Source organism: Ipomoea nil, unplaced genomic scaffold (genome assembly GCF_001879475.1).
Source record: "Ipomoea nil cultivar Tokyo-kokei standard unplaced genomic scaffold, Asagao_1.1 scaffold1125, whole genome shotgun sequence".
Taxonomy (NCBI): domain Eukaryota; kingdom Viridiplantae; phylum Streptophyta; class Magnoliopsida; order Solanales; family Convolvulaceae; genus Ipomoea; species Ipomoea nil.
Genome location: NW_017617553.1, coordinates 1,347,250 through 1,371,507, shown reverse-complemented (window position 1 = coordinate 1,371,507; position 24,258 = coordinate 1,347,250). Strand labels below are relative to the sequence as shown.

Here is a 24,258-nt window from a genome sequence, read left to right as displayed (position 1 = left end):
TACAATGAAAGTTGTATACACAATATATTAAAAATTTAATACTTGATTAAATGTAAAAGTTGAGCTCAACCTAGAGGGCCTCTTTGCCTTGCTGGAGCTTCTCCTAATGGTCCTCAACCTACATGCAATTACCATTTCTAGGCAACAATGGAAACTGTAAAAATGACCAAATTACTCTGATCCAAAGCTGTTGAACAAAAATGTAGATAAATTTACCCTAATTTACCACATCCAACCTCACGAAAATAGTGAATCGATCTCCTCCATTCCCATGGCTTCCTCTTTGACTATAGTGCTCATCCCTCCGGGATGATGACATTGCGTTATCTCTCCCGATATTGTAACGAAAGCATCTGGAGATCAATGGCTCGTGGCTAATGCAGTAACTAAAAGACCAAGTACAAGAAACGGTTGTGCACTAGCCTGCAACAAAACAAGGGTAAACTCCGAGTTTCAAACATATATATAGCTGCATTGCAAGCAGATTTTTCGTTCTTCTTTTACTTATTCAAATATCAAAGTATGAAATAAACCCGCCTATTTGATCTCCCAACAATTTCAATGATTGTGTGTTTTCTGGCGGGGAAAAAGAAAACCGTACCTGATACTTCACATCATATTTGACGGGGTCTTTTAGGAAGTATTTGAACTGCAACAACAAATCGAGATGAGTCGTTCCCATGATTTGATGCAACGTAACATAAACAATGTTATTAGCCGACCATTTCCAGATTAACTTAAAGGCCTGTTTTTCCTTTTCCTCCTATTGTTACTATTATTTTCCCGAATGATCTGTAGTTATGGAGGAGCTGAGTATAAATAGTGAGAAAGGTTATTTGTTAAGAACATTGTTTACCTGGAAAAAGATCTGTGGTGCTGTTAGACCTAGGAGGGCTAATGCGTAATATGGTTTCCCAACACTAAAAAGATAGCCTGCAAACAACATAAAAGCGCGATGAAAACTCTCAAGATGCCAAGAGATCGATCAGTCTACCTTTAAGAGAAAATTTGAGCAACAAATGAGTGCCTGAAGAAGCAAGTCTTTTTGCCAACAAAGGCGAAATTCCTCACCCCAAGGGCCCCCATAACCTGGCCCGACAAAATAGTGGAGGGGAAATTACGGTGACTCAGCAGCTCATTAGGTGGGACCCCATAGGCCATAACCTGGCCCGACAAAACAGTGGAGGGGTAAATCACGGTGACTTAGCAGCTCATTAGGTGGGACCACCACATTGGGTGAAACTCCCACACCGCGGCTATCAAAACTCGATCATGTGTCCTAGCCCACAATCTAACACCAAAAACCAATTGGTGCCCATGAGCCGTTTTTTTTTTTTTTTTTTTTTTTTTTTTTGTTCAAAAGCAACGGGATATAGAAAACGGAAAAAGGTTTTCTCTTATGATAGGTTAGATCAAGTCATGGACGGAAATTACTTAATTACCTGCCACTGATAATTGAGTTAAGTCGATAGCACCAACACAAATCCATTTGGCAGTTTCTGAGCCAAAAGCTACGGGAAGTGACTGAAAATATACCAAGACATGAAGGTTAAAAGAGTCAGATAAATGCCTGTACACAATTATAACTAGCAAATATAATGTATCTAAAAATAATACTGTAGAAAGGACCTGAAGTCCCATGGCCCTATCTCCTTCAATGCTCTTGAAGTCATTTACAATAGCAATACCCAACTGAAACGAAGTACTAAACCGATTAGTCTGCGTTTTTCAAATTTTGGTGTTTACGATATGAGCAAAAACGCATTCCATTTTACCCCAGCAATGCTATACAAGAGTGTTAGAACAATAACATCGGGTGTGAGGGTCCCAAACAAAGCTTGACCAGCCCACCTATATTACAAAACTGAAGAGAGTTATGTGATGTAGTGACTAAAATGCAAAGAACTTACAAGCAAAGTGCAACTAGAGTTGTCAATACGGGCTGGCGGGACGGGGCGGGCCAAAGCTTGCCAACCCGTGGGCCTAGGCAGGGCGGGCCAAAAAAGCCCACTCTTTGGCGGGCCTAGGTTTTGCAAGCCCAGACTGCCCTGCCCTAGGCCCGTGGACCCCGCCACACCACCCCCTCTCCACTGTGCAACCCAGAAGAAAGTAACGATTTCTGCTAAAGATATGCTCACGGTGCAGGCTATACCGAGGAAAAATATATTTAATTCATGGTTGGTAAATCTTTATAATGCAAATATTAAGTGCCCGTTGCATTATAATGCACATGCACCAAACCACACTAAAAGACTGAATCTAGTAAATTAGCTCATCTAACCCATAGCCTTATAAACTCATATATTCTCTCTTATATTTTCCATGTGGGACTCTTAACACGAATTATCTTTGAGAGTTTTGTAATTAAAAAGCATTTCACATCACTCAATCCTTTAGATGCTAATGCCTCCTCACCCCGACGGAAGAAAACACGTATTCTAGAATAGAGGACATCATACCAAGGCAAACTGATGTAGCTCGACCCTAAAGCAAAGTTGCCAATCCATCCATTTTGTTTGAGCTGCAACACAATATTTGAAACCCCGGGCTCTAAGCTTCAACAATCTTTCTCTTTAGCAGTTGATGAGAGAATTTCAGAGGGTTCTAAGGATGAGAAAATTACCTTCAATGGTGGAGCTGAGTATATATACGACAGCAATGATCCACCAAGAGCTAGGTAAAATATAACAGGAGTATCATGCCCTGCCTACAAGGAGCAACTTCTCAGAGTGTTTTAGATGATTTTCAGGAGATTAAGTAGCTTTGAAACCTACCCACACGTCTAATAAACCACCCAACGCTAGGCCTCCTAAAAGCAGCACCCATATTTGTGTGATAACCTGAAGATAAAGAACTCTCAATCCCGTATACACATCATTTAGGAAAATAATAATAATAACAATAACAACAAAAATAAATAAGTAATAAAAGGTACCTCATTCTCAGATATAGCTCCAGAGGGAATTGGACGGTAAGGTTCATTAATAGCATCAATTTCTCGATCATACCAGTCATTAATTGTCTGATCATTAAAAACAGGATTCCCATTAATATAGTTACAAAGCAAAGTTTTGTATGAAAAAATCACCATTGCAACAGCATAGGGCTCATGTACCTGAGTGTAGCCCGTAAGGAAAGGACCAGACATTAGCATACAAACAATTGATTTAGCCACATCTTCGGGAGTCCAGTGGAAGTTCCCTACCAGCAAATTTCCATAATCAAGAAGAGTGATGCAGAATGGATAAGAACCGGAAACCTTGAGCTTCACAAGCTTAAGTAAGTAATAAATGAACTTCTCCACCTTATATAATCCATTTTCAAAAGAGTATATATGCAAAAGGAGTACCTGAAGCAGCAGCTCCACAGACCACACCCCAGACAAGGGGAGGCCAAGTAACAGGCTTTGTTAGCTGAACACGAATCTTCCATTTGTCCTGTAAAGGGGCCAATTATGAAAAGTGTTGGGCAGAGGCTTTAAGGGCCAAGTCCAGCACCAGGTGGCTAAGGTATTGTTGGGCGGAGGCCTAAAGGGGCCAAGTCTAATACCCTGCCTTTTGAAATGTGGCACTGACCGCTAAGCAGGTATAAGAAAATAAAGTCGCACCACTGCTAGTTATAGCTTTTGGCCTAGTGATAAGTGTTTGTTAGGATCAAGCGCTTACCACTCACGCCAAAAGCTTACCACTCACGCCAGTTTTTGGCGTGAGTGGTAAGCGCTTAATCCTAACAAGTGGTAGCAGAGGCCGCGGGTTCGATTCCAATTGGTTGGTGTTGGGAGGAGAATTGTTGGGCAGGGCTGGTAAAGGGGCCATTTCTAGTACCCAGTGGTTGGGAATTGTTGGGCAGAGGCCGGTAAAACCCGTAAGGGCTAAGTCCAGCCCCCAACCTGTCTTGAACAATGTGATTGCCGTCTATAAGTAAGGAAAGGAAATAAGTTGTGTCTTCGCTACTAGCTATAACTTGCTTTTGGCGTGAGTGGTAAGCGCTTAATCCTAACATTGTTTAATCTAAAAAGTAGTATCAAAGCACAAATCACAACTATGGTGTTCATGTGCACAATGAAATTGGTAATACTATTACACTGAAATCCCCCCACGAAACTCATTAATGAAGTACTCCATAACTAATTAGAAAGAAAATGGACAGCAAACCGTTTCTTGCTTGGCTCCTTTGATACCAAGAATTTGATTAATGCTGGAACCAGAAGCCGGCGGCGCCTTATCCGGTACCGTAGCTTTAACTGCCGCACAATTGCACCCAAATAAACGCCATTTTCGAAGAATAAGACAAAAATAGAAAGAAGAATACATATCCAAAACCCAATTATTCATGTTCAAGAAACTCAAATCCAAAGCTCAAGCTTGCTTTACCTTCACTGTCAGTCTCGGCGGCCCTCACCACAAACCTGCTCCCTTAACAATAAAAATACATTCTTTATCAGAACAAATTGGAATGAAATTGAAGTTTGAAGAAATGGGAGAGTCGAAGCCACATACTTGAGGGAGTCAGAGAGATAGGATATGAGAGGTGCGGAGCTCGAAGGGGATTACATTTAAAACTTGATAATCTTATGGAGGGCACAGTGTTGAGCAGAGAAGCCATTGAAGGTAAGGTTATCGAGCTTAGCTAAAAAGCTTTGTAGTTTTGGCTCAGTCTTGAGGAGTGGAGTTGGGGATATGAATATCTCAGTGTCCTTTTCTACTTCATTTACTCCATACAGTTGGAACAATTGAATTCAATATTTTAAAGATTGAGTTGTAATAATCTCGTTCACAGCGTCAACTGTGATCATTAGTATTAGTAGATGTTAATTCGGTTTTTTTTTTTTTTTTTTTTTTTGAAAACAAAAACAATGATATATTAAGCAAGCAATTCAGAAATACAAGATGTGGTTTGGGAGAAGAAATACAAGATGTGGAGAAGAAACCCACTAGTACACACTCAGAACCAGTTGTACTTGCAAGAACATGAGTTACATAATTCGCTAACCTATGAATATGGCGAATAGTAACTGATTTCATAAAACTGTGTAATCGTTAATTGAATTTAATTTTTAAAAAATTATTAATTGAATTAAAAATTTTATTTTTTTATTAATCGGTCAATTTATTTGTGAGGCAATAAATTATAATTTTTCTTAATTTTTAATAAATTAATTTTTTTGTTTAATAGTACCTTGTAATTTCTAAATATATAAATTTTATATATTAATACTAAACTTAATATTATGAAAAATTAAATTAAAAATGATTTTAACAATCCTCGTTAATCAAATTAGACAAACAAAATGGGACGGATGGAGTAATAAAGTGGAGTCGATGAAAAAAAAAATGCGTAAGAGGAAAGCTCCAAAATCTATCAAGAAGATGAGTTTGCATCAAAGATGGAGTGGTGGCTGGTTAAAATAAATAAATAAAAGAATAAGAGAACAAAAAATTATGACAAATTTGTAATATTGGCGGATCCGTCATTTTTGGCGGTTTGACCATGTCAAACCGCCAAAAAAAACCGTTTGGTTAGACGCGGTTTGGAGCAGCGGTTTGCTCCAAACCGCTGCTTTTGCAAACGCTGCAAAATGCAGCGTTTGCAGTTGGCGTTTTGGGGAAAATTAAATTTTCCCCAAAACGCCCCTGTTTATATTTAATTTAAAAAAAAAACATAAAACTAATTGAGGAGCCGAAATGGCTCCTCAATTTGGGGAGCCAAAACGACTCCTCAACGTTGCCCATCCCAGATGGGCAACGAATTTGTGGAGCCTTGAGGCAAGGCTCCATTCCCATTTTTTTCACCGATGTGGGACGGTGGGAAAAGTGGGAATACAAGAGGGGAACAGCTTGCGCTGTTTCCTTCTTTTTTTTTTCTTTGTTTTTTAAAAATTATTATTATTATTATTATTATAAATTATAAATTATAATGTATACCCTTATGGTCATTTTATATGTTAACTGCTAATCTAAACCGCTAATTTTACAAAACACTTTTTTATAAACCGCTAATATAATCTGCTGGTCAAACCCGCTAATACAATCCGCTATCTGATAACCGCTAACACAACCCGCTACCGCTAATCGCTAATCGCTAACCGCTGATAACCAAACAAGCCCTAAGCCTTAGCATTTGAGATGATGGCTAAATATATGGGTGCCATTTTTCAAGGAAAATGGCAACTCCCAAATATAAGTATAGGAAAAATTTGGATCCGAACGCATTCAAGTAAAAAAATTTTTAGAGCAACACACCCAAGTAGATAAATCTCCTTCTCTCTAAATCAAAGCAAACAAAAATTGTAGGGAAGCACTTTTTTCTCAATCTCCTCTCCATTGAATAGGTTTACTTCTCTTACTTTCTGATTTTTTTTTTTTTTGGTTAATTATGGTTCAAGATCTTGACTTTATGATTTAATTGTATTCTTCTTTGTGACTTGTGCTCTGGGTGTTCCTGTCTTTTTTTTTTTTTTTTTTGAGTAAAAATTAAGTCTTTTTATGTGTGCTGAAAGTTTATGTTTTTTATTCGAATGGAGTGAATTGGATTTGGTGTTGTGAGATATGGGTAAATGGCTATTTGGGTTTCACTAGAATTTATCTTATTACTGGTATTGCAATTAGGGCTCTTATTCACTTGGTCCCCCCTCATCTTATCCAAAATCATTGCTGGAAATTTGTCTAGTGGAAATGGATTTGGAATTCATTTCCCTACCGTCAATGGGTGAAAGTTCTTATCTTCAAATAAATGATTGGCCTCTATAGGCACCGATTCTCCCACATAATGCGCAGTAAGGTACTATGATTTACCTCTTCACTATCTCGTTGGACCGGGCAACCGGGGTGGGAGGCTTGAGCCGAGGGAATTTTGCCTAATTGGGGAAACAAACAAGTGATCAACATTTAAGTTCTCTTTAGTGCGTGAATTTAATGAAGTGTTAGGCAAGTGTAGATTAGGGTTGAAGCATGGCATTCTACATTATGCATCTACCATGCATATGATGAGACATGACTAAGTTTTCAATTGGTGAGATCTAGATGCTGCTTTACTACTATGCTTTTCCCGAGTTTTTGCGTGTTATATGTTTGTAATGTATACAATGTTAGATTGTTGATATACATAGTTGCTATATATATATATATATATATATATATATATATATATATATAAACTTAATTTAAAATTTATTTTTTTTATTAATCGGTCAATTTATTTGTGAAGGACATAAATTACTATAATTTTACTTAATTTTTAATTATTTTAAACTTGTTGCAACCTATTAGCTCAAACATGATTGATCAAAGGAACAAGGCCAAGAGGATATTCTTATTCATACATCTCTGTATCTTCCATACAACCATAACACATCTATATATAATATACAAATGTAACGGAAGACATAATGCAGCCATTAATCACTTAACGGTTACATAATCAATACTAATAATGGCCACACTAAATACATATTTATAACACTCCCCCTTGGACATTATTTGGCCACGATCTTGCCTCATTAAAAACTTGCTAGGAAAACCCTGTGGAAAAACCTAGACAATAAGAGATCAGAGTACAATAGAAAATATATTCATGCCTCATTAAAAACTTCACTAGGAAAACCACGTGGAAAAAAAACCTAGTTGAAGAAAAGAGTACATGATATATGTAAAAACATATATTGTATTGGTCGCCTCATTAAAAACCTTAACTTAAGAAAACCCTGTGGGAAAAACTTAGTTAAGGGAAAAAGAGTACAACCATTAGCCTTCAAGGCATAATCGGCATAATCTTCAGGATTTTGGGGTTTGTCTACTGAAGCAATTATTTTTGCTACATTCCACCATTTACATTATTGTATCATACTCATGCCTCGTTAAAAACCACACCAAAAAAACCCAATTGGAGAAAACTAGTGAGGAAAAGAGTACATGATGTGTTGCAAATAGTGCACAACTGATAGTCTTTTATGACTTAATCCTCAGGATTATACGTCCAATCTTCCGGATTGATTCGAGTAAATCTACTTCCCGTCTCCCCCTGAAGATAACAATCTTCAAGTTCTACATATATTTCATTGATGTTTACACCATAAAAATTGACTGAGATAATAAATATGTCCATTATCAACTCTTTATTGAGCACATAATGGTACATATTATTCCTTCTATGTGAGGATAATAACCTCATTCGCAACTCTTTAAAAAGTAAATAATGGCACATAATGATACTAAAATAAATCCTCATTTCGGAAATTATAAATCCATTAGGGATTTTTCAAGATAAACTAGAGGATATATTTAAGATATTTTCAAGAGGAAACGATATTTAAGTTTCGTAATCACATATAACATTACTAGGCATGTTTATGATAATATATTTTCATACTTTATTTTGGGGGAGAAAATACCTTTAGTCAATTTATTGATTTATTGACTATAAGAAAGATCATAGTTAGTAACTTACTAACTTTTATACTTCTTATTTTGTAATTTTCATTCATCACATTTTGAGAAAATCCATCAAGGATTTTAAATATAAGTAACAAGTTATCCATATAAATATAAATATGTGATAACTATAACTATTAGCTACATATCTAATTTATTAACTGCTAGTTTTATCGAATAGCGGAATATAAAGCCATGACAAATATTGGGTCTCTGCGAAAACCCTCAACTCGCCTTTTGTTAGCGAGTTTTGATTTGTATGCCTTAATTGCTATTTTCTATCAAAACAGTTAGCACGCTTCGGGCGTTATACTACTGCTTCAATTTCTGGATCCAGATTATAAGTATTTATGAGCAATAGAGGCAAAATATGTTGTCGACAACTGTAACAGCTTTGTAAGTATCTTTTATACACATGGCAATTTTGTATCAACCAAATATATGGCATTTCCCAAGAAGCTCACATCGTGGAATTTTCTATTCTGGAAGACACAAATTATCCCGTTCTTGCGGGGGCAGGACTTGGAAGGCTTCATCGACGGTAGCCACCCGTGTCCGCCAGCGACTCTTACCACAACTGACGGTGACTCCGGCTCCGATGCAACAACGGCGACTCTGGTTCCGAACTCGGCGTACAAACTGTGGGTTCGCCAAGATCAATCCATTCTTTCATTATTGATCTCGGCGATGTCAGATGAAGTCCTACACCTTGCGGTTGGCCAGGCTACCGCCGCCGAGGTGTGGCATTCGGTGTGCACGGCATTGGGCTCCACGACTCAGGCAAGGTGCCTGAATCTGCTTCGACAATTCCAGGCTCTCCGGCAGCGCAATGCTACGCCAACTGAGTACCTCGGCCGGGCAGAACTCCTTGTTGAAGCCCTAGCACAAGCCGGCCAGCCGCTCACCATGTCAGAGCAAAACCTGTATGTTCTGCGTGGATTGCGATCGGAATACCGGTCATATGCCGCTGCCCTCACCGCTAACGCTCCGGTCTCTCTCCCCCAGTTGGCCGATTATCTGCAAGCCGCAGACTTTATTCTTGCGGATGAGTTCGTCGCTGGAGGTGGCAACGACGGTTCGCATGCGGCGTTCTACGCAGGCCGTGGTCAGCAGGGTGGTCGCGGCAATGGTGGGCAGCAGGGTGGTGACGGAGGCGGACGGAATCACCATGGTGGCCGAGGCGGACGCAACCAGCGTGGTGGCCGGGGTGGACGCGGCGTGCCGAGGTGTCAGATTTGCAGATCGCAGGGGCATACCGCGGTCTACTGTTACAAAAGATACACAGCACAACCACCTGCACAAGCCCACGTCGCAGTTTTCGGGGACTCACCGGCGTCTAGCGCACCACCGCCCGAAGCGTGGTATCCCGATACGGGTGCTATGGCGCACGCAACCCGGATGCTGGCATGATGACCACCTCGGATGAATACAATGGCCCGGACACACTCCGGGTTGGGAATGGTACAGTTTTAGTAATCTCTCGGGTTGGCCATGCATCAATTCCATCTGAGTCTATACAGTTGTTTCTGTTTAATGTATTACATGTCCCTAATTTAACTATCCCGTTATTATCTGTCCAGAAATTTGTCACTGAAAACAGTGTATTTTTTGAATTTCACGATAATTGTTTCATTGTGAAAGATTCCAACACCAAGGCGGTATGGCATCGCAGGCTTGGTCATCCTCACAGTGTCGTTCAGAATAAAATTCTTAAACATCGTTCTGTCCAGCAAAATAATGTTACTTTAGGGTCATGTACTGCTTGTCATCTTGGCAAGTCTTGTCGTTTTCCATTAAATAGAGTAGAGCAATCTAGCGAAAATGTACTAGATTTAGTCTACACGGATATTTGGGGGCCTGCCCCAGTTATCTCGTCTAGTGGTTTTCGGTATTTCTTGCTGTTTGTTGACGATTATTCTCGCTTCTGCTGGTTTTATCCATTAAGGGTAAAATCAGACATCTATAAAATGTTTAATGTGTTTCGTGTGTTGGTAGAGCGACAATTTTCACGCTCTATCAAATCTATACAGTCTGACCTAGGGGGTGAGTATCGCAAATTGCAGACCACCTTTGAAACTCTCGGTATTAACCACTGACAATCCTGAGCCTATACGCACGAACAAAATGGGAGAGTTGAGCGCCACAATAGACAGATTGTCGAAACGGGCTTAGCTCTTCTTGCTCAAGGGTCTGTCCCACAACAATATTGGGATTTTGCTTTTGAGACTGCCACGTGATTAATCAATTATCTACCATCTTCCGCTATAAAATTCGAAAGTCCCTACTACCGACTATACAAAAAGCTACCTCCATATCAATTCTTAAAAGTCTTCGGGTGTCAATGTTACCCGTATCTAAGACCGTACAATCGGAATAAAATCGAGTTCCGTTCCACTCCATGTGTCTTCTTAGGTTACCCACCATCCTTTAGGGGATATAGGTGCATGGATCTAATCAGTGGGAAAACTTATACCTGTCGCCATGTCCGTTTTGACGAATCTGTCTTTCCCTTTGCAACAGGTTCTCTACCACAAGCTGATGAGCCACAGCCCGTGCATTGGGCTTCCGGACCCATAGTACCAGTTCAGGGTACCGGGTATAATCCAGTTCCTGTCACTCTCAGTCCTGACCCTGAGCCATTAGCTCATGAGTCACCTCCTTTAGCCATTGAGCCATCTGCCCCTGCGGCTCGTGGACGAGGTCGGCCTCGGGGTCGGGGCCAGGGTCGGGAGCAACCTCAGGACCGAGGGCATGTCATGCGGCTACGACACATGACCCACGGTAATAATGAGGAATTTCAGGCCCTCACTGCCACAACAACACCAGATCCAACGTGCTACTCTCAAGCTGTCGGGCACTCTCACTGGAGGGATGCTATGGACCAGGAGTTCAATGTGTTACTTCACAATAACACCTGGCGTCTAGTCCCACCTGATCCTAACATGAATATTATTGGATGCAAGTGGGTTTTTCGCACCAAGCGTACCGCAGATGGGTCAGTGGAACGCCATAAGGCACGCCTGGTAGCAAAGGGGTTTAACCAAGTGCAGGTGAAGACTTCTTTGACACTTTCAGTCCGGTTGTCAAGCCAACCACAGTACGTATGCTATTTTCCTTGGCTATCACAAACAAATGGGTCCTCCGTCAACTGGATGCACATAATGCCTTCCTAAATGGCCATCTAGCTGAAACTGTGTATATGAAGCAACCACCGGGTTACGAAGATCCTACTCATCCGGAGCATGTCTGCCACTTACAGCGGTCTCTCTACGGTTTGAAGCAAGCTCCTCGTGCATGGTTCAAGCGACTTCACGACTTCTTGTTATCTGCAGGGTTTTCTTCGTCAAAAACAGATGTCTCCCTCTTCTACCTCACTTCAGAGGGATCGCAAGTTTTCCTCCTTGTCTGTGTGGATGACATCATTATGATGAGCAACAACACCTCCCTACTTGATACTCTACTTGGTCGTCTTGCAACTGTGTTTAAAATACGGGATCTTGGCAAACCTGGCTTCTTCTTAGGGTTTGAAACTGTTGACACTACTAGTGGAATGATTCTGTCCCAGCGGCGCTACATGACCGATTTGCTGACTAGGGCTGGGATGGTAGACTGTAAACCCTTGACTACGCTTGCTTCAGTTACTCAATCGGCAACTCCGTCTAATGAACTATTTGATAATCCGACACAGTATCGACGCATTGTTGAGGCTCTTCAGTATCTCACTATCACACGGCCTGATTTGTCCTTTTCTGTTAATCGTCTGTGTCAGTTTATGCACGTCCCGACCACTGATCATTGAGCAATGGTTAAACGGGTTCTCCGGTATATCAAGGGGACTCTCCACTATGGCCTGCACCTGAGTGCATCACCCACTACATCTATTCATGCCTATTCCGACTCCGACTAGGCTGGTTGTCCTGTTGACAGGAAAAACACGAGTGGATATGCTGTTTTTCTCGGGTCTAATCTCATCTCCTGGCTGTCCCAGAAACAGCGTACTGTGGCCCGCTCTTCGACAAAAGCCGAGTATAAAGCCCTAGCCGATATTGCTGCAGAGGTTACTTGGGTTGTTTCATTGCTACGTGAGTTGGGACTGCACACTGGTCAACCGTCTACTTTGTGGTGTGATGACTTAGGAGCTACGTATTTGTGTGCTAATCCAGTGTTCCACGCCAGAACGAAGCATGTGGAGATTGACTATCACTTCGTACGAGACAAAGTTGCAACGGGGGACTTCAAGGTAAACTTCATATCAACCAAGGACCAGCTCGCTGATATCTTCACCAAGTCGCTTCCAGGTCCAAGGTTCGCTGCACTACGAGACAAGCTTCATGTTGTTTCTCACCAACCTTCCGCTTGAGGGGGTGTGTGAGTGTTATTAATAATTATTGTTATTATTATTATATAACCTATGGTAGTTAGTGTGTGGTGTTAGAATAAGTTTGATGTTATATCCTAGTAGATAGGAGAGTTTAGAGGTGTCTTTGATATACTCTCGTGTAATCCTATCTACCTGTAACTGTAATACAATTTGAATTCTCATCGTTCCGCTTCCCCAGTATTTTAGTTATTTGGTGCACCTACAATTTTACTGGGAATTTTCGCCTTCTAGGCGAATATCTTCTGGATAAAATTTTCTATATTTCTGGAGTGACGAAACTTTTCACTAGATCTAGATTTGCAAATTCTTAAACCAATAAATTTCATATGCTTCAATGTTTGAGATATTTAGTCCTAGTTGGGGATTTCAATTATTTCTATTGACTTAGTCACTCCTTGAGATTTCTAGCAGATTATCTGTTTAATGTTTGAACTTCTGATTTAATAAGACTAGTACATGGGTTTGAAGATTTTTATCTCATAAAATTTTCTCGGCATTCAATTAATTAAAAACTTCAAATCTCCCCCTAATGCCGAGAAAAAAGATCTTATGTTGCAACCAACATTAAGTTGTTGATTTCTCATGAAGGGTTGCATACAAAAAAATTTTTGAACGCAGATAGGGAAATGCATCATGGTGTTGAACCACGTACTAGGCGTTTTTGTGATATGTAGTGGATAAGCATGACGGTTTCTCAATTCTGGAGGTCCCCAAAATAGATATACTTCCTCCATAATTGCTTAACAAAGTTCTTATAAAAAAATATGTCTTGTAAATAATTATGCCATGGCAATTAGGGAAATAATTAGTGCACTCAACATAGAATTGTATGGAGTGAACTTATAAAAAAAATATTATTGTTATCTTGCCTTCTCACAAATTTCAAAATTGACATGAATAGTCAATATATATATATATATATATATATATATATATATATGCCGTAAATAATATGAGCAATAATAAGACCTACGTGTATGGAGCTAACATCTCGTAGTATGTTGATGAAATTAGACACCCAACATTCAAAAATAGCTTATCGAATTTTCACTTCTGGTGAAAGAGTAGCCTCACAAAAAACTATCATAATATAATCCCGCTCCATATCATTGTTAAAATTTTGCTGGAGCAAAGCCAAGAGCATTGTACAATGCCTTGGCTGTAATATTAAAAGCAATTTAGACTATGGGTACGCGTACGAATCTTTTGTGGATAAATGACATGGATAGCATGGAAAACCATTATCATTTAGCTATAACATACAGATCGTGTAGCAATAATTTGTGTGGCAATTGGTTTATATATGTACCAACGGGAAGATATATATGGATAATCAAATACATATTGATTTTGACGGCAATTTTTATATGGACAACGAAACATAATTTTTGGGTGAGTTACACCAATTTTCATGAATGCACAACCAATTAACCATACTAGGACCATTAAGCAAGTTGGTTGATTCCGCCAAATTAAAAAAGGCTATATGACTATTAACACCAATATTATGGCCATCATAAAATGGTAAATACACATTTACAGATACTCAATGAATTAAGACCATGATTAGACTTTGAACAAAAAAAAAATGTGAAATATTATTTTGAGCTCAAAGAGTAGTCATACCTGTCGTAGAAGCCAAAGATGAATCATGGTTGGCCCGAACCATTGTGTTCGAATTAGCCAAGAACAAATTTCTTGGTTCCAGCGGTTGATTTGTAGCAAAAATTATTGCCATTACTGGCCGGACCAGCTACACCACCGCCAAGCACTCTCTCGTCACCAACACGAGAGTCAAACAAAAGAAACTTCAGGTTTCCAAAACACACCATAAATGAGGCTCAAATTCACCTTTTATCTATCAGGAGAATCAGATGCCAAGCCTGCCGTGGCGGAGGCTTTTTTGTTATAATTAGTCTTCAACTAAGTTTCCAGGCGGCAACAATAATTTCCCACCGATTGCACTAGTTCCCAGGTATTCGACAACGAAAAATTCTAGTGGCAGCGGATCATGGCTACAATACTTCTCACCAGAATTTATTATGTCCTTCTTCTCTCGGACATACTCTACTCCAGTATACATTTATGCCAAACAAGAAATAATATATATCAATGCTGGGAAATGTGATACAATGTCCAGAGATTTAAATGAATAAACAACCACGCAATAAAGATGCAGTCTTGCAGAATTGCAGATAAGATTGGGATATATATATATATAATATAACCTGATCCATGCAAAACATAATTATGCTTGGGATATGTCTTGTGTCAGGCAAGAGAAAAATCAATTGGATTTAGAATTGTCCTCTCAATTCAAAATGATTTCTAAGTCATAGATGGTATTAATTATTAGATGTAAGACTAAACTCATCCACATCATTATGCAAGAACAGTTGTTAAACGATTAAAAATCTTGAAAGTTCCATATACTAAAAAAAATAATTGCCGCACTAGATAGTCAATGGTATAAATATACACACACATATGTATACTTTTATAGGAATTGAAGGAGATCAGAATACTTAGCTTTTATATTTTGATTATCTAGCCTTTATATTCTCCAATCTTCCATCATCTAGCAATTGACAACAATGGAGAGGAAGAAGCGGTGGACGTGATGGTAGAGGCGACTCCATGAATGTGCATCTTCGTCCGTTGCTTCTAACACACCGAGAAATTGGAGGCTGCGCATCTTCTTCGTGATTATCCGCCCGTGTCGTCCTGCAGTCGCAACGAAGAGGCGACGCCATACCCCCTTTATCGGACGTCTGGTTCATCGTCAAAACCTGCCGTGGACGAAGCTCCCGATTCAGTTTGGCCAAACACCGGCCGCCGACGCCAGAAAAGATGGCCTGAGAAGTTTGCGAAGGTTTTGTCGTCTTTTTCTCGCAAATCGCTGGAGTACTTGCGGTTGGCGTGCGTGGGTTTAGGGTTTTTGTTCATGGGGATTGAGCGGCTGATAACGTGTTGCAACCTATTAGCTCAAACATGATTGATCAAAGGAACAAGGCCAAGAGGATATTCTTATTCATACATCTCTATATCTTCCATACAACCATAACACATCTATATAGATAATATACAAATGTAACGGAAGACATAATGCAGCCATTAATCACTTAACCGTTACATAATCAATACTAATAATGGCCACACTAAATACATATTTATAACAAAACTTAAATTTTTTGTGTTTAATAATACGTTTAACGTAATCTCTAAGTATATAAAATTTATATACTAATACTAAACTTAATATTATGAAAAATTAAATTAAAAATAACTTGAATCAAGCATTGTTAATCGAATCAAATAAATAAAATGGGATAGAGGGGAGTAACAAAGTGGAGTATGTGAAAAAGAAAATGGTAAGAGGAAGAAAGCTCCCAAATCTATCAAGAAGATGAGGTTGCATCAATGATGGAGTGATTGCTGGTTGGAGGAAAAAAAAAAAGAGAGAGAAAAGATGAAAGGGAAAGAGAACAAAATTTATGGTAAATTTATAATTTCTATAAATCTGAGGGCAATTATAAAAAAAAAATCAAAATTTAGATTAAAAAAATTTGAGCTTTAGCATTTAAGATAATAGCTTGATATGGGTGCCATTTTTCATGACAACTGACAACTCCCAAATAAAAGTATAGGGAAGATTTGGATCCAAACGCACCCAAATAAATTTTTTTGAAAGCATCGCACCCAAGTCGATAAATCTCATTCTCTCTAAACCAATGCACAACAAGATTGCTTCTGGGGAAGCCATCCTTTTCTCTTTTTACTCTTCATTGAACAGATTTGCTTCTCTTACTTTCCGCTTGTTGGAAAAATAGCTTAAAATGACATGTTAAGTGGCTATTTTGTGGTACAATTATCAGTGGGGTCCACTTTCAGTTTGGGTTGGGTCAAAGTGGATTCAGATTCTTCGTAGTGAGACGAAGAGATTGATATATTGTACGCTCAAAACGGATAATGGGTGAATGAGATATTGATTCTCAAAGTAGACCCATTTGAGTTGGGAAATGAAGGGAAAAAGTGAGCTTTGTCCCACATTGGTTTGGAAAGTGGATTTGCCCCCCTTTTATACAAGAGCTCTTTTGAAGCTTATAGAATTGTATAGTATAGAGGCTCTCTCGTGCGGGGGGGGGGGGTGCAAATTAAATTCTAACTAGAAACGAGATCGGAAGGCTTGATTCAAGCCCGAGCTCCTGTGCGCCGGCACCTGCGGGACACACGCCACCAAACTTACTGGAATCATTTTCCAACACACGCCACCACAGAGGTTTCAACCTAGCTCCCTAGATGGTACGTATCGGCCACACAGCTTGATTCGAGCTCGTGTGCGCCGGCACATGCGGGCTAAGTTATGCCAAACTTACTGGAATCATTTTCCAACACACGCCACCCCAGAGGTTTCAAGCCCGAGCTCGTGTGCGCCGACACCTGCAGGTTAAGTTATGCCAAACTTACTGGAATCATTTTCCAACACACGCCACCACAGAAGTTTCGGCCTAGCTGCCTAGATGGTTTCGGCCTTGTGGCCGAAACTTGTAGCTTCGACCGTGGACAGGCCAAAACTAATGTCTCGGCCTTGCGGGCCGAGACTGTATAAGGCCCATGGCTGAAACTTCCAGGTTTCGGCCAACACGAACCTGTCCGTTTTGTGACCGTTGGGTGTTCAATTCTGCTGTTACGGAATTAATTCCAATTTTTTATCTTTGAATTGAAACCCATGTTAATGGTTGCAGTTACAGGCAGGTGAAGGGGTGCCCTTAAGTGCCTAATTAAAAGCTATTTAAATCTTCCACCCCTATATAAGAAGGAGTTGGGCAGTAGAGATTTACACACTTCAAGAAACTATCTTTTGCCTCGAAAAACTCTCTACTCCTACTCTTTCTTTAGCTTGTTGTGTTCATAACTTGCTTTGTTCGCTGGATTCCTTGTTTGGATGCTCAAACATTGAATCACATGCAAGTTTTATCCTGGGAAGCCTAGGCCACAAAGCTCCAAGCACTTTTGGGAGGTGGCAAATAAGGTTTTAAGGAAAGAGTGATCGCTTGACTCTTGCAAAAACCCAACACCAAACACTAGCCAAATTCTCTATCTTTCCTTCCCTTGTTTTTCCAGAAAATAATAATCTTATTTTAATTTGATTATTATTTTTTTTCTACCAACGGATCCAACAGTCTTAAAACCTTATATCTTGCTTATCCCGTTGGTGCTCTTCTCTGAATTTCCTTGAAGAAAATGGAGCATCCCGTACTGCCAATCGATGGGAAGGATAATGTTGTTGCGGACAACAAGGAGGAAACGGCAACAATGTTGCCCAAGCTACACCAGTGAACGTTGGTTCACAAGATGGTGGGAGCACTGAGGGATATATTCCCATGTCTCAGGTACCTTCGGTACCGAGCGGTTCGGCTGAGAAGCTGGAGAAGTTCACCAGTGTTGGGTCGAACTTCAAGAGGTGGCAACAAAGATGTTGTTCTACCTAGCAACTCTCGGCTTGGCAAGGTTCTTGTCTGAGAAGGTTCCCGAGTTGAAGAAACAAGACGCACAATCTGTGATGGCAGTTGGCTATTGGAAGGATTCGGACTTCGTTTGTCGAAACTACATCTTGAACGGATTGTGTGATACGATGTATGATGTATATCGAAAGATAAGTACATCAAAAGCGTTGTGGGAAGCTTTGGATCATAAATACCGAAGTGAGGATGCCGGCTCAAAGAAATTTGTGGTTGGCCGATTCCTCGACTTCAAAATGGTTGATTCAAAGACCGTGCTAAGTCAGGTAGAAGATTTGCAATTAATCTTTGATGAGATCCGTGACGAGGGCATGGTGCTAAGTGAAGCCTTCCAAGTGGGATCTGTGATCCACTTGTTGCCTCCAGGTTGGAAGGACTTCAAGAACTACCTCAAGCATAAGTGAAAGGAAATGAACCTGGAAGACCTGATCCAGCGACTCAGGATTGAGGAGGGGAACATGACGAATGATAGAAAAGTTCCTATCGTTGTTGGCGCTAAGGCCAATGTTGTGGAGCACGGTAAGAGCTCCAAGAGGAACAAGAAGGACAAACGAAAACTAGGTCAGAAAGGTGGCGTTACCAAGAACAAGTTTCCTGGTGAATGCTACAATTGTGGCAAGCCTGGCTATAGAGCATCTGAATGCAAAGCTCCAAGAAAGAAAAACAAGAGTTCTGAAGCCAATGTTGTTGGAGATAGCAGTCAGAAGGAGGTCGAGATCAGCCTTTTGGCTATGGTGACCGAGGTGAACCTCGTGGGCTCAAACCCTCGTGAGTGGTTCATCGATACCGGTGCAACCATGCACTTGTGTTGCAACCGAGAGATGTTCAACACCTTTGAGACCGTTGAGGGTGAAAAGGTGTGGATGGGAAACTCTTCTCAGTCTGCTGTGGAAGGCATGGGCAAAGTAGTTCTGAAGATGAATTCCGGGAAGGAACTGACGTTGAACAACGTGCTGTATGTTCCTGAGCTGAGGAAGAATCTTGTGTCTGGCTAGATGTTGAACAAGCATGGCTTTCGCATGGTGTTCGAGTCAGACAAAGTAGTTTTGTCCAAGTTAGGGATGTTTGTTGGTAAAGGATATGTAACTAATGGGCTCTTTAAGCTCAATGTAATTCCTGTTATCAATAAAATCAAAGTTAATTCTGTTTACTTGCTTGAGTCTTCCAATTTGTGGCATGGTAGACTAGGTCATATTAATTTTAATTCTATGCGTAAATTAATTAGCATGGACCATATTCCTAACTTTCAAATTGACACAAAAAATAAGTGTGAAATTTGTGTTGAGGCAAAACTAACGAAAGTAACTTTCAAATCGGTTGAAAGGGAAACTGAACCACTTGAATTAATCCATAGTGATTTGTGCGATTTTAGATCGATACAAATGAGAGGCGGTAATAAGTATTTTATCACATTTATCGATGATAGCACACGATACTGCTATGTGTATTTGCTTAAAAGCAAAGATGAAGCCGTTGATAAATTCATTCTTTATAAGAATGAAGTGGAAAACCAACTTAATCGGAGAATTAAGAAGGTTTGAAGCGATAGAGGTGGTGAGTATGAAGCACCTATTGGTGACTTCTGTGCAAGTGTAGGTATCATACACAAGCGTAAGTCACCTTACTCACCTCAATCGAACGGTGTTGCCGAACGAAAGAATCGTACATTGAAAGATATGATGAATGCGATGCTTATAAGTTCGGGCCTATCTCAAGATGCGTGGGGTGAGGCGATTTTGACAAGTAATTACCTTTTGAATAAGGTACCCCGCAAGAAGCTCGATAAGACGCCTTATGAGCTGTGGAACGGTAAGAAACCTTCCTACCAGTACCTGAACGTGTGGGGGTGTCTTGCCAAAGTATTGGTGCCAACACCTAAGAAAGTAAAGATAGGTCCTAAGACGGTGAACTGTATCTTTATTGGCTATGCACATAATAGTAGTGCTTATCAGTTCTTAGTACACGAGTCCCATAATCCAGACGTACTTGAGAACACGATAATAGAATCAAGGAATGCATATTTCTTTGAAAATATATTTCCTTGTAGGTCCAACGATGGACCAAGTACGTCAAAACGAACGTTTGACGAAACTATGGATAATGATAGTGGGGAATCTGAGAAAGAATCCGAGCTCGAGCCGAGACGCAGTAAGCGGGCAAGAGTTGAAAAATCATTCGGTCTTGATTTTCTAACTTACTTGTTAGAGTACGATTTGGGTACTTTAACTTGTTTATTAGAAAATGAACCCGATTTTCTATCTTGTTTGATAGAGAACGAGCCTCGAACGTATGTAGAAACCGTGACTTCTACGGAAGGACCAATGTGGAAAGAGGCTATAAAAAGTGAAGTGGATTCTATCCTACAGAATCACACTTAGGAACTTGTTAATCTTCCTCCGGGTAGTAAAACCTTAGGATCCAAGTGGGTCTTTAAAAGGAAGATGAAACCTGATGGTTTCATCGAGAAATATAAGGCTAGGCTTGTAATCAAGGGTTACAGGCAACGCGAGGGTCTCGATTACTTCGACACGTATTTTGCCGTGACGAGAATAAACTCCATTAGAATGATACTTGCCATAGCCGCGTTGCGGAACTTGGAAGTTCATCAAATGGAAGTAAAAATCGCTTTCCTAAATGGTGAATTAGATGAGGAAATCTATATGGAACAACCCGAAGGGTTTGTGGTTCCGGGCCAAGAAAGGAAAGTGTGTAAGTTGGTTAAATCGCTCTATGGTTTAAAACAAGCGCCTAAGCAGTGGCACGAGAAGTTTGACCATGTGATGTTAACTAACGAGTTTAAAATAAACGAAAGTGACAAATGTGTCTACGTTAAGGAAACGATAGACGGCTACGTCATTCTTTTTTATATGTCGATGATATTCTCATCGTTGGTAGTAATGATCGGATGATCAAGTCTACCAAGAACATGTTAAATGTGAGATTTGACATGAAGGATATGGGTTTGGCTGATTTAATCCTCGGGATTATAATCATTAGACGACCTGATGGTCTCGTGTTGAGCCAATCACATTATATTGACAAAATCCTTGAGAAATTTAACAAGGATGATGGTCAAATGGCTAGAACACCGTTTGATACAAACATTCATCTGACCAAGAACCACGGAGAAGGTATTTCACAAGTGGAATATGCTCGGGTTATTGGTAGTTTGATGTATCTTATGAGCTGTACTAGGCCGGATATTGCCTTTGCGGTTAGTAAACTCAGTAGATATACGAGTAACCCCGGTGCGATGCACTGGAAGGCAATAGTAAAGGTTATGAGATACTTGAGGTATACTCGTGATCTTGGACTGCACTACGGGAGATATCCCGCGGTACTTGAAGGGAATAGCGACGCGAACTGGATATCTGACATTAAGAACTCTAAATCCACGAGTGGCTACGTGTTTACACTAGTCGGTGCAGCCGTTGCATGGAAATCCTCTAAGCAAACTGTGGTAGCTAGATCCACGATGGAATCTGAGCTAATAGCCTTGGACAAAGGGTGAAGAGGCTGAATGGTTATGCCATTTTATAGAGGATATTCCTAATTGGGAAAGACCGGTACCTCCAATATGTGTGCACTACGATAGGCAAGCCACAATTGGGAGAGTACAGAGTCATATGTATAATGGTAAGTCTAGACATGTGCTCGTAGACATAATACCATTAGACAACTACTCACAACTGGTGTTGTCTCGATTGACTACGTAAAGTCAAAAGACAATATAGCAGATCCACTGACCAAAGGGTTAGGCAAAGAAGTTGTGGAGAAGTTGACACGAGGAATGGGTCTAATGCCCTTGGACTAAAAAGTTCTATAGTGGATACCCAACCTAGCTGGCACCTAGGTTCAATGGGGCAACTAAATTATGGAACGGAGCGCGTCACTGTGGGGGTCTCGGACTCCCTGCCACTCCTCGTTAAAACAGTGACTCCCGCACGAGGCTAGCATGTTGATGCTTTAATGATTCTTGAGTATGCGGGATACTCGAGAAAGAATCACCTATGTTAGAGAGAAGTGAGGGTCGCTTCATAGGAGAATTGTTGGACACAATTCTTTAAAAACTCTCGCAGAACCAGGACCGGTGACCCACGACCAAAACGGGCACACTCGTGAGAACAAGAGCATGGTTGGGAGATTCCTGTGTGAGATATGTCATCGTCTACACAAACGGCAGTCGGTTCAAAGACATCACGTTCTACCGTACAGTCAGTGGAGTAAACATGTCTTCACAGGGATCGACCATTTGAACACAATTGTTTCCGATTTCAAAATACCCCGAAAATCAATTTTTCATTCATGAAGCCCTACTGCCGCCCCACGTTTGTTTCCATAATCCCTAATTATAATAATAATAATAATAATAATAATAATAATAATAATAATAATAATAATAATAATAACAACAACAACTAGGGCTCAAGATGAGTGGAGGTCTAACAAAAATATAGTGAATACAAAAATGCTTAGTCTAAACATGAGCTATTCTTCACATAGGAGGGAAGCCCAACCCAACAAACTCCCCTCCCCACTATGTGAAAGATATCGTCGTCCCGACGATAGAGAAACAAACTGTTGGGTAATATGGTTGAAAATCCCAAAAATAACAATAATCCTACGGAAAGATTAATATTATATGGGAAAACAGAAAATTGGGAAGGAAAAGGTTGAGTGTTTGGGTATAGGTTTAGCACGAGTTCGAACACAAAGTTCTTTTCTTTAAAACCTTATTTGCTACCTCCCACAAGTGCTAGGAGCGTTGTAGCCTAGGTTTCCCAGGATAAAACGTGCTACGATTCCTTGTTTAAGCACCTAAACAAGGAACCCAGCAAACAAAGCAAAGCTTAGAACACTGGTTGGCTAAAAGAAGAGAGTAGAAGCAGAGTTTTGAGATGAAAAGCTACTGGATTCCTTTGTTTCTCACTATGTGTAAAATGCTACTGCTCTACCTCTCTTTATATAGGAATGTTGGAAGGGATAGCATTCAACATGGCCATTAAATTGGTGTTAAAACCAATTGTGTAACACCTGTAACGGTCACCACTAAGTAGGATTAAACTCAGAATTTAAAAATTGGAATTAAAACAGTATTAATTCCGTAACAGATGAGTTTAATCTTCTGCACTTTCGGGTTTCAGACCGTTGGGGTGCACGAGAGTACACACTCTCGTGCTGTGGTACACCACGAGAGTACACCTCTCGTGCTATGGTGCAATACGAGAGTACACCTCTCGTGCTATGGTGCAATACGAGAGTACACCTCTCGTGTTCACCGTTGCACGAGAGTTTTGTTCTCAGTGCACCACAACCTCTCGTGCTCTCTGTAGCACGAGAGTGGTGTTCTCGGTTTCGGCTGAGCCAAGTGACTATAACAGATGGAAAATGATACCGAAGTTAGGCATAACTTAGCCCGCAAGGCCAGTCCATTTCCGGACGACATTCGTGCCCGCAGGTGCCGGCGCACGCGAGCTCGGGCTTGATTTCAAGCCTTTTCAATGTCCTCTAGTTGGATTTTGATTTGCACCCCCCCCCCCTCCCCCCGCGCGCGAGAGAGCCTCTATGCTATACAATTCTACAAGCTTGAAAAGAGCTCATGTATATAAGGGGGGCAAATCTTGTTTCCAAACCAATGTGGGACAAAGTCCTACATTTTCCCTTCATTTCCCAACTTAAATGGGTCTACTTTGAGAATCAATCTCATTCACCCATTATCCGTTTTGAGCGTACAATATATCAAGCTCTTCGTCTCACTACGAAGAACCCGAATCCACTTTGACCCGACCCAAATCGGAAGTGGACCCCACTGATAATTGTACCACAAAATAACCACTTAATATGCCATTTTAAGCTAATTTTTCCAACACAAACCACTGATCCCCTTGCATAGGTAATCCGATGGCGTGAAGTAGATTTCCTGGTA

The 24,258-nt window shown here is 40.4% G+C and overlaps 1 protein-coding gene and 1 long non-coding RNA gene across 2 annotated transcripts; both read right to left on the bottom strand.

Annotated features, from left to right (window-relative positions):
• On the bottom strand, positions 1-22,438 carry LOC109183448. The gene is made up of 3 exons (XR_002054547.1): positions 22,428-22,438; positions 14,873-14,877; positions 1-176 (listed from the first exon to the last, which is right to left on the bottom strand). It is a non-coding gene; the product is annotated as an uncharacterized LOC109183448 (long non-coding RNA).
• On the bottom strand, positions 31-4,737 carry LOC109183446 (chlorophyll synthase, chloroplastic-like). The gene is made up of 15 exons (XM_019333539.1): positions 4,500-4,737; positions 4,374-4,415; positions 4,155-4,243; positions 3,350-3,437; positions 3,116-3,201; positions 2,936-3,022; positions 2,775-2,840; positions 2,624-2,707; positions 2,460-2,521; positions 1,776-1,851; positions 1,630-1,692; positions 1,443-1,524; positions 857-933; positions 602-649; positions 31-423 (listed from the first exon to the last, which is right to left on the bottom strand). Exons 1-15 carry the CDS (start codon positions 4,603-4,605, stop codon positions 361-363), a joined length of 1,119 nt encoding a protein of 372 aa, XP_019189084.1. The 5' UTR covers positions 4,606-4,737; the 3' UTR covers positions 31-360.
• Positions 22,439-24,258: the final 1,820 nt, after the last annotated feature.

What these genes read in the sequence shown, in the direction of transcription:
- LOC109183446 (XM_019333539.1), bottom strand. Translation starts at nt 4,605, where the DNA reads ATGGCTTCTCTGCTCAACACTGTGCCCTCCATAAGATTATCAAGTTTT. An exon ending in TATCTCTCTGACTCCCTCAA is followed by an intron (nt 4,416 to 4,499) that starts GTATGTGGCTTC and finishes TTTATTGTTAAG; the next exon opens with GGAGCAGGTTTGTGGTGAGG. An exon ending in TCCTTACGGGCTACACTCAG is followed by an intron (nt 3,023 to 3,115) that starts GTACATGAGCCC and finishes TTTAATGATCAG; the next exon opens with ACAATTAATGACTGGTATGA.